This window comes from Crocuta crocuta, unplaced genomic scaffold, assembly GCF_008692635.1.
Source record: "Crocuta crocuta isolate KB4526 unplaced genomic scaffold, BGI_CrCroc_1.0 scaffold114, whole genome shotgun sequence".
NCBI lineage: Eukaryota > Metazoa > Chordata > Mammalia > Carnivora > Hyaenidae > Crocuta > Crocuta crocuta.
The window spans coordinates 869559-880185 of record NW_027530000.1 but is presented as its reverse complement, the minus strand read 5'-3'; the positions used below and the strand labels follow the sequence as shown (position 1 = coordinate 880185).

Below are 10627 nucleotides of genomic sequence, written 5' to 3'. Positions count from 1 at the left end.
CCGGAAGTTCCGGTTTGTCTGCTCACTTACCTGGCCGGTAGCGCGGCAGAGCGGCGCTGGAGCACGGCTTTGAGGATTCGCTTCGGGCGCCCAACCCCCAAGTGACGCCGTCCCTTTTGCCCCGACTTAACATGGCGCCGACCGCAGTTACTTCCGGGATCTCGGCCGACAACGTCGGCCATCACCAAACAAGGCGCNAGGCTGGTCCCCGGGGCGGGGGGAGGCCCCTGGGCGGGGCCCTCTCTGCTTTCCAGTTTTTCCTGTAAGTGCTGTCGTTTATTCACTTATCGGTCTGCCCGGCCACTTCTCAGTGCTTCCTGCAGATGATTTAATTCTCGTTACAACTTTATGAAGTAGGTGCATTAACTTAATCTACCCCCAGTTATTAGAATGCAGTCTTCTCAAGTTCATTACTACAGGAAACATCGTCTCTGACCTCCATGGGATGAAATTAAAGTCAGTAACAGAACACTGGAAAATTCAGTGTGGAGATTAAACAACACACGTCAACAACCAGTGGGCCCAAGGATAAACCACAAGGGAAATTAGAGAATACCTTGAGATGAATGCAAATGAAAGTATAATCTGCCAACACTTTGGGGGTGCAGCTGAAGCAGTGCTCAGGGAAGTTTATAGCCCGTAGACAGCTACGTTAAAAACATCGAAAGTCCCAGCTTAAAGAGCGCTGCTCAAATATTCTTTGAATGAGCCTGGGAAGCTTGGGACCCAACAAAGGCAGGCACGTAGGTGAGGAGGTGTGGTCCCTCTGCACGCTTAATTGCCTCTAAACTCCTACGTGGCCGTCTGGCAATTTGACCTCCCTGGTAGCTTTCCTACAGGGAAAGAAGTGCACTGACTGATCCAGTCAACAAAAAAATGTATTTTGTCTGAAAATTAAAAAGTCATCACTCTGATTTTATGAATTTTTAATTTAAAAATTTTAAGTTCCAATGTAATTGGCATAGGGTGTTTAGTTTCAGGTGTACAATATAGTGATCCGAGGATCCTGTACCTTATTCAGTGCTCATCACCGGAAGTGGGCTCCTCCATCCCCGTCACCTAGTTCCCCCACCGCCCCCCGCCGGCCCACTGGTGACCAGCAGTGGTTGAATCCATTTTTTTGTTTCTGATTTTATATTTTAAAAAAGAATGTGAAGGTTTGTTGAAAAGCAATTTTTTTTAATAGGTTAACTATACTGGAATTAAGCAAAAAAAGGCCAAGTACTATGTTAAAAAAATAAGATGAAGATAAAAGAATAAAATAAAAGCAATTATGTTTTGGTTTTATTTTACCCCTTACGATGTACCTGCGCCTGGTTTTGGTTTTGTGGTCGTTACTGGGTTGTTTGTTTTGTAGTCTTCAATCCCAATGTGAAGTTAGGTTGTTTTTGTTGTTGTTTTACAGTTTTGAATGTATTTACATGTTCTTGGAAAGTTTTGAAAAATGCATTAATTGCCTTTAACTGATGTATTAGGAAGTTTGGTGAACAACAGAAGCCCCGCGTTTTCAAGCTGACAGCACCACATAACTTGGTCTGGACGAAGGACTTTGTACCACTTTGTACCTCCTTCCCAGAGTCCCTGAAGGATAATTGAGATCAAAAATGGGAAATGCTTAAAATGAGCCTGGCTTAGAGTTAGCAGATGTTAGCCATTGTTATTATAACACAGTAACGGATGTCATTTTACATGTTAATACAAAGAGCAAAAAGAGGTTGTTGAATTAATCCTAATAAGTCCTTTTGGTGAATGTATTAGCCTTTCTGACAAAATAGAAGTTGCCGTGTTAGCCTGCTCAGGCTGCTATAACAAAACACCACAGACCTGGAAGCTTAAGCAGAGAAATTTATTTTTCATAGTTGTTAAGTCTGAGAAGTGCAAGATTAAGGTGCTAGTCAATTTGTTTCTTGGTGAGAGTGTTTGTCCTGGATTTCAGGTCTTGCTCATCCTCACAGGCTAGACAAAGCTTTGGTATCTCTTTTCCTCCTGTTTTTTTTTTTTTTTTTAATGTTTTATTTCTGAGAGAGCGAGAGAGAGCAGGGGAGGGTCAGAGAGAGAGGGAGAGCCAGAATCAGAAACAGGCTCCAGGCTCTGAGCTGGCTGTCAACACAGAGCCGGACGCAGGGCTCGAACCCATGAACTGTGAGATCATGACCTGAGCCGAAGTCAGATGCTTAACTGACTGAGCAACCCAGGCGCCCCCCTTTTCCTCCTCTTATAAGGGTATTGGCCCTAATGATTTCATTTAACCTTTATTGCCTCCTTACAGGCCCTGTCTTTACAGTCATATTGGGTTTCAGGCCTTTAACATAGGAATTTTGGGGAGACACATTCTGTAAGAGTTGGAGAACATGGTTATACTTATTTTAAAACAGTAACATGCCTTCTATATGTAAGGCATTGTTCCAAGGAAAAAGGGGAGCTGAGTTGACACATGTGGGAAGGGAGATGGAAGACCTCCCCATCCCACAGAGCTTCCCATTCTCTGGGAGTGGCAGCAGTGTGCACCAGCTATGTGACAGATTTAACCAACTGAATGACAGACACGTAGGGCAGATGCCAAGAATAGAACTAAGCACGGAGTATCTTGGATCTGAATTAGAATGCTTGTGTTCTGGTGTGGAGAAGCTTGTTAAAATCCCATTCCAGTGACACGGTGGGCTGGTCCTGGGTCTGGAGCTGCAAAGAAACTGTCCCACATTTTGTGCTGAGTGCATTGGGAAGATCCTGAAAACGGGAAATTTACCTCGGATAAATGTAGCAAAGCACTTCCCATAATGTATTATGTGCAAATAAGATTTCTAGTACTTGAGGTTTAGGGAGGTATAATTAACATATGGTAAAATTCCTCCCTTATAGGTGTTCAGTGAGTGTTGAGAAATGGAATCACCACTGCAGTCAGGTGCAGAACATTTCCAACTCCCCAGAAAGTTCCCTGGTGGTCCCTTGGATCAGCCCCCTCCTCTCACCCTGAGCTCTGGCAGCCATCTATCTAATTTCTACCCCTATCATTCTGCCTTTCAAATATGTCATCTAAGCGGAATCACACAATATTCCGCCATAGTCTGTGTATGGTTTCTTTCCTTTGACCTAATCCTTTTGAAATTCATTTTAGGCTGTTGTGTGTTTCAGTAATTTGTTTCTCTTTGCTGCTGTGTAGTAGTCTGCTGTTTGGGTGTACCGCAGTTTGTTTTTTAATTCACTACCAGTTGATGGACACTTGTATTGCTTCCCATTTTTGGTTATTAAAAAGTAAACCTTAGTAGCTATAGTGTAAATGTCTTATAGGCAAATTCCTGATTATATAATAAGAAGCTCCTGCAAACTTTTATTCCTCTGGTTTAAGGAGAGAACAAAGTATTTAAGGATTTCCCCCTTGCACTTAATGAGGATATAACGTAGAGGCATGCCCCAACTGTTTTAAACTTTCTCAAGCATGTTCATGTGTCTGTAATTGCTCAATAGTATTTTCTGGTCATTGCTTCAATTTTCTGGTGATTTATGAAATCGTAGATTACACAGAAAAGAAGTTAAGGACTGAGTTAAGATGCCAAAGAATTACTTAACTAAGCCTCTTAATTTTTTTAAACTTCTGCTTTTATCAGTGTAGCTGTATATATGTGCATGTTGTAAAATTGTCACCAAGAACCCAGAGATGTTGATGGGGGTATCCTCTAGGTAATGGGGAGTCAGAAAGGTTCAAGACATAGTCCCTGTCTCTTTATTTTGGATTAATACATANGACGCTCAACCGACTAAGCCACCCAGGCGCCCCTTAAAACAATTTTTTTAATGTTTATTTGTTTTTGAAAAAGAGAGAGCACAAGGAGGGGAGGTGCAGCGAGAGAGGGAGACAGAATCTGAAGCAGGCCTCAGGCTCTGAGCTGTCAGCACAGAACCCCACAAGGGGCTCTAACCCACGAACCGTGAGATCATGACCGGAGCTGAAGTGGGATGCTCGACTGACTGAGCCACCCAGGCGCCCCCATAAATGCTTTTTAAAAAATTGCTTGAGACATTGCTTGATTCGGTGTTGTCTCCTACCGTGCACACACCATGAAGCCTGATTTTCAACCATGTGCTTTGATTGCGCAAAGGGCACTTTTGTGCACAGACCCCACAGTCACATCCAATGTGTCCCTCTCTCTCTTTTAGGTTGTGACCTTTCATTCCCTGGCAATAAACTAGTCTCTGGAGATCACTGTAAAATTACCGTGGATGAAAAATCTGGTCAGGTGTCGCTGGAAGATACCAGGTAATGTCTTTCTGGTCTTGAAGCCAGTGGCTACAGAGAAGAGACAATGGTTTTGTCTCTTCTCTGTAACACAGAAGTTTCCTAGGCTTTGGGTTATTAGGAAATATATTTTCTGGTTCCCAGTAATTTATTCATGTCTATGACGCTTCTTGGATATATTCAAATTAAAGCAAAAATATCTCTGAAAAAAACTTAGAAGGCAGTGATAACCTCTCAAGTTGCAGACTATTCAAATTAGACTTCTTTTCTCCAAATTAAAAAAAAATTTTTTTAATTGCTATACAACATAAAGAGAAGGTAAAAGTGAAAAGCTTTGCCAAATTCCACTCACCCACTAGAAATACATGTGTTTATTTTGTATTAAAGAGGTTTTACTATGTATATTGTGTCCATTTTTTCACTTGTATTTATGGTGTGGTTATATTTGCCACATCTAGATTTATCTTATTATATAATTTATCTGTCAGTTCCTTTATTGATGGAGATTTATTATTTTAATTTTTTCTTATTATAAATGATACTGCGATTCTTCTCTTCCAAAATGCTTTGCATTCATGTCTGATTATTTTTTGGGGATAAATTCATAGGAAGAAATGCTGTGTCAGAACGTGCCTATTTTAAACCTGGTACAAGTAGCAGATGGCCTTTCATCAGTACATTGAGAATATGCCTTTTTCAACCGGATGAATTTTTATTTCTCTAAAGGTTAAGTGCTATGAGATTGTTTGATAACTATAATGTTAGGGATGGAAGACTAGGAATTAGGTTTATGAGGAGGAACTGATGCTCCTTTTCCTCCTCTAGTGCATAGCAGATTAAGTTCCTCATCTCAGCCCAGTGCATCACCGGCTCTAGAATTGTCCTGACTTTGCAGTGCTGGCCTTATGACCATATTGGCTTCTTGTGGCTCTTGAACACATTACCACAAACTTAGTGGCTTCAAATCACACAAAGCTATGATGTTCTAGCGCCAAAGGTGCAAAGTCTAATTGGATTAGCCAAATCACGGTGGCAGCAGGGCTGGCTTCTTCTGGAGACTCTAGGGGAGAATCTGTTCCCTGCCTTTTCCAGCTTCTAGAGGTGCCTGCCTTCCCTGGCCGAGGTGCCTGCAGAGGAGAAGGTGTCCTGGGCAGCAGCAACTGCAGGTGCAAGGGCCCTGTGTGCCGGGTGCGTGGTGAGTGGGAAGGCGGGGAAGTTAGACCGAGCAGGAAGGCCCAGGTATCCATACTAGGGAGTCTGGACTTAAGTCCTAGAGCAGTGACAGGTAATCGGGGATTTCAGCAGAAGAGTAAAGTCAGGCTCCTGTGGTTAGAAAGAGCACGAGAATGGAGTGAGGAGGGGCCCGGCAGCACAGGCCCCGGGTGGCTGTGGCGGCATCTCCAGTGTTTGTCCGTGAAGTGTCACTGGAACACGGCCACAGTCTCTTGACTGCATCCTGTGTCTGGCTGCTTTCATGTGTCAGCAGCAGAGCCCAGTAGTTGGGACAGAGACCGTGTGACCAGACAGCCTGAACTGCTTACTTTCTGGCACTTTCCAGAACACCAAAGGAGTGGAAGTCTGCTCAGATGTAAAAGTAAAGCCTCTTCAGCACTGGAGGCCTTAGGAGTGAAGCCATACAGTTAAGGCATGGGTGGTTCGAATGCCTGAAGCTGGGCCAGTTTGCTTAATTGCTGACTTCTGTTCTTGTCTTGTATACTGTTCATCCACTCGTGATTTTCTGTTGGGTCTCAGCTTGGGTATCTCCTCAGGGAAGCACTTCCAGTCCCGTCTGACTTAGGCTCCTGCCTGTGCCCTCTGCGGCCCCTGCCTCTTCCACTTGGCAGTGTGGTCCCTGATGGACTGGAGTGGCCTCCCAACTGAGGGAACACGCCATCCTCCAGTCCAGAGCCTCGCATTTAATTGCTTCTGCTCAGAACCTGTCTCTTAGGTGTGTTGGTGCCCGTCTGAGGAATGAGCTGCCTACTTGGAGGGAGGGGTAGATGAGTACACAGCGCTAAGTGCAGAAGGGGGGGGAGCTGGAAATCGGAGCTGCTGGTAGAAGTCCCGGGGTCCACTGGAAGCAGACAGAGGGTGATGTGCTATCGGACAAGCAGAAATGTTGAAACACAGACTAGTCTGTCAGTAAGGGGGCAGTAGGCAAGCTTTCTCTCGAGAGAATTGTAGGGTGGCACTTGCATATATGACTCGTTAAATATTTACATCATTTTTAGGAGTATTTTATTATTTTCAAAGCAAAAATATTGAACTTCTTTTTAAAAAATTTTTTTTAATGTTTTTTACTTATTTCTGAGAGAGAGAGAGACACAGCGTGAGCAGGGGAGGGTTGGAGAGAGAGGGAGACACAGAATCTGAAGGAGGCTTCAGGCTCTGAGCTAGCTGTCAGCACAGAGCCCGATGTGGGGCTTGAACCCACGAACCGTGAGGTCATGACCTGAGCTGAAGTCAGGCACTTAACCGACTGAGCTACCCAGGAGCCCCTGAACTTCTTTCTAAGTGGTGGTAGAAAATTTTAACTCCCAAGTTATTCTAGTAGGATAAATTGCATTTTTGTTGTCTCTGCAGCACCAATGGAACAGTAATTAACAAGCTGAAGGTTGTTAAGAAGCAGACTTGGCCTTTGCAAACTGGGGATGTCATCTACTTGGTGTACAGGAAGAATGAGCCAGAATACAGTAAGAGAGGGGATGTGCAGGGTGGGCTCAGATGGTATATGGTGGGGAAGTCTGGCCACACCTGGGAAGCAGAATCAGAAAAGTGAGTCCGCTGAAGTAGGTATTTACCTTTAGACTGTTAGTGTTAGCTACGTTTTCATTGTTCTTTATGGAGATCCTTTTTTTTTTTTTTCCTTTAAGGTTTATTTTTGGGAGAGAGAGGGCGCACGCACAAGCAGGGGAGGGCACAGAGAGATGGAAACACAGAATCTGAAGTAGGCTCCAGGCTCTGCGCTGTCAGCACAAAGCCCGATGTGGGCTTGAACCCACGAACTATGAGATCATGAGCTGAGCCAAAGTCAGATGCCCAACTGACTGAGCCACTCAGGTGCCCCCTTTATGTAGATTCTTGGTATGAGTCCTATCTGTTGAAGAGTGGGAGTGTTGACCTTGAATTGTGAGCCCCAGCCATTCTTCACAAATACCACAATGCTCATGAGTCCCACATCTCAGAGTGGCAAGCAGAAGTGAACAGGGCATGGGCTATGTTACATAGCAGAAGAAACCCGAGTTGTGGGGAGAAAGACTTAGAATAAGGGGCTGGAGGCCACTTGTGGCTCTGCTTTCAGAGACCTTCCAGGAGACAACAGAGGTCTGACGATTCTATTCAGGCTTTTCCAGAACTGAGCATGTGCATTTGTGGAAGAACAATACAGGACAAGGAGAGTTGGGAGAGGTTTTGAAGGTTACCCACAAACTGGCGGGAGGAGGCAGATATTCCCAGGTTGTCTCTTGCGTTGTCAAGGCCAGCCCCTGGCCACGTGGCAGGGTCTTGTGTTGTCTTCTTCCGGTGATTTGAAATGACAAAGTACAGATTCATCATCTACTCATCGTTTTGCCTTTCTTGTGTCTGCCTCCTGGCTCAGGACGTTTTTTCCCAGAGGCTTATTTATTTTAAAGTTGGTGAAGATGCTTTGGTTCACTTATTTTGAAATTCCTTAAACTGGTTAATGTTGTGAGTAGCTGGTAAGTCAACATAGTCATCAAGGATAAAGGGACCAAAGTGACAGAAAGGAGAAGAAGGAAGGAGCCCCTGCGGGTGTGTGAGGACACTGTTGTGATCCGCTTGGTTTCCTTTCAGACGTGGCATACCTCTATGAGTCTCTGAATGAAAAGCAAGGCATCGCACAAGACCCCTTTGGTGAGTGAGGCTGTAACACAGGAGTGGGTGCGTAGTGAGGGCATAGTGAGTTTCTAGCAAAGCCTTTTCATCTGCTGGACTGCTCCTCCTGAGCCCTGACTCGATGCGCTTTCTGCTCCTGTTGTGCTCACAGAAGCTAATAAAGAGAATGTGTTCCACGTGACCAAAGATACCTCAGGTGCAGGGCAAGGTGACGATCCCCAGGTCCTGCCGTCCTCGCCCACCACTCAGGCGTGCTTCGAGGAACCACAGCCATCGACGTCGACATCAGACCTCTTCCCCACGGCCTCTACCTCTTCCATGGAGCCCACCTCTGTAGGGCCAGCGCCTCCCTTCAGCCCTGGTAAGATGGGAGTCTCGGGGTGGTAGCTGCGTTGCTTTTTGGTCACTAGTTCTAACCTGTGTCATCACAGAAACACATAAGCAGAGGTGGCATCGGGCATCAGGCTCTCGGTAGTAGGATTTCTGTAGGAGTAAATATTGTCTTATTCCCTCCCCAGGAGAAATGCTGAAGGGCGGAGACTATAGTACCCTGGTATTTTTTATAATTGTATTGGGAAAGAATTCATATGCCATAAAAATTCCCTGGGTGAAGTGTATACCTCAGCAGCTTTTACTATATTCGTACTGTTGTGTAATTCCAGAACATTTCATCACCCAAAAGGAGACCCCCATACAGTCACTGCCCTCCCTTGGCAACCTTGATCTGCCTTCTGTCTCTGAATTTGCCTGTTCTGGACAGTTCATAGATTGAAATCACGGGGCACCTGGGGGCCTCAGTTGGTCAAGTGCCCGACTTCGGCTCAGGTCATAATCACGCCATCTGTGAGTTCGAGCCCCATATCAGGCTCTGTGCTGACAGCTCAGAGCCTGGAGCCTGCTTCAGGTTCTGTGTCTCCCTCTCTCTACCCCTCCCCTATTTGCGCTCTGTCTGTGTCTCTCAAAAATGAATAAACATTAGAAAAACCTTTTTTTTTTAATAAGAATTGGAATCATGTAATCCGTGGCCTTTCGTGTCTGCTGCTTTCACTGAGCATCATGTTTTCAAGACTTACCCAGAATAACATATAATTTAAGTTTTTTTTATGTTTCTTTACGTTGATAGAGTGAGAGAGCACGAGTAGGGGAGTGGCAGAGAGAGGGAAACAGTACCAAACAGGTTCTACACTATCAGTGCAGAGCTCGAAGCCATGAACTGTGAGATCATGACCTGAGCCCTAATCCAGAGTCGGACACTCAAGCAACTAAACCACCCTGGCGCCCCTTGACACTTTTAGAGATACAAAATGATGAATGTGAACAAGTCCGTGTAATATTAACACTAACGCGTATTATAAAATGATTAAAAACAATTGACACTGGCTGCAGAAAAGACATGCAGATAAATAAAGTATAACAATCCAAGAATTTAGCACATAATGAATGTGGCAGTACAAGCCATGAGGAAAACTGGGTTGTTTAATGAACAGAAGTGATTAACTTTTGAAAGAAAATAAAGCTAGATTTGTACCTCATCCATTACAACAAACTACTTGAAGATGGATTTGAATTCAAACTACAATAATATCTGAAGAAAACAAAGGTGATTACTCATATAATTTGGGGAAGGTTTTCTTTATACATGATACAAAGGCAAAAACCACCGTTTAAAAAAAACAATAGAGGCACCTGGGTGTTTCAGTAGGTTAAGGGTCCGACTTCAGCTCAGGTCATGATCTCTGTGGGTTTGAGCTGCTAGTATGGACCCTGCTTCTCTCTCTCTCTCTCTCTCTCTCTCTCTCTCTCTGCCCTTCCCCTGCTCTTCTCTCAAAAATAAACAAACATGGGGTGCCTGGGTGGCTTAATCGGTTAAGGGTCCGACTTCAGGTCAGGTCATGATCTCTCAGTTTGTGGGTTCGAGCCCCATATCAGGCTCCATGCTGCCCGGATGGAGCCTGATCCTCTGTCCCCTCTCTCTCTGCCCCTCCCCGACTCTCTCAAAAATAAATATTAAAATAATAATTTCAAAAATTTTTAATAAAAAGTCAGTAAATTTAACCATTAAAATTTAGGGCCACATGGGTGGCTCAGTCTGTTAAGTGTCCAACTTTGGTTGGGGTGATGATTTCACAGTTTGTGGTTTCAAGCCCCACGTCAGGCTCTGTGCTGACAGCTCAGAGCCTGGAGCCTGCTTCAAATTCTGTGTTTCCATCTCTCTCTGCCCCTCCCCTGCTCGCACTCTGATTTTCTCTCAAAAATAAACAAATATTAAAAAAGTTAAAAGTAAATAAATATTAAAAAAATTAAAACAAAAATAAATTCTCTCTCCCCCCTTCATTTTGCCCCTCCCCTACTTGTGCATGCTCTCTCTCCAAAACAAAACAAAACAAGGTTTAAAAAGTAGAACTACCGGGGCGCCTGGGTGGCTTAGTCGGTTAAGCGTCCGACTTTTGCTTAGGTCATGATCTCGCGGTTCGTGGGTTCGAGCCCCGCGTCGGGCTCTGTGCTGACTGCCAGCTCAGAGCCTGGAGCCTGTTTCAG

At 44.6% G+C, this 10627-nt stretch overlaps 2 protein-coding genes across 2 annotated transcripts in view; one reads left to right on the top strand and one right to left on the bottom strand.

Moving 5' to 3' along the window:
- Window positions 1–133, bottom strand: part of LOC144231205 (uncharacterized) — a 7100-nt gene extending 6967 nt beyond the window's left edge. The window contains exon 1 of the mRNA XM_077763614.1: window positions 31–133. Coding sequence (XP_077619740.1) covers window positions 31–133 — 103 coding nt within the window. The remainder of the gene's footprint in view (window positions 1–30) is intronic.
- CHFR (checkpoint with forkhead and ring finger domains) overlaps window positions 132–10627 on the top strand; it is a 27205-nt gene continuing 16709 nt past the window's right edge. The window contains exons 1-5 of the mRNA XM_077763613.1: window positions 132–204; window positions 4156–4255; window positions 6818–6927; window positions 8048–8107; window positions 8241–8450. Of these exons, the coding sequence (XP_077619739.1) occupies window positions 132–204; window positions 4156–4255; window positions 6818–6927; window positions 8048–8107; window positions 8241–8450 (553 nt within the window). The remainder of the gene's footprint in view (window positions 205–4155; window positions 4256–6817; window positions 6928–8047; window positions 8108–8240; window positions 8451–10627) is intronic.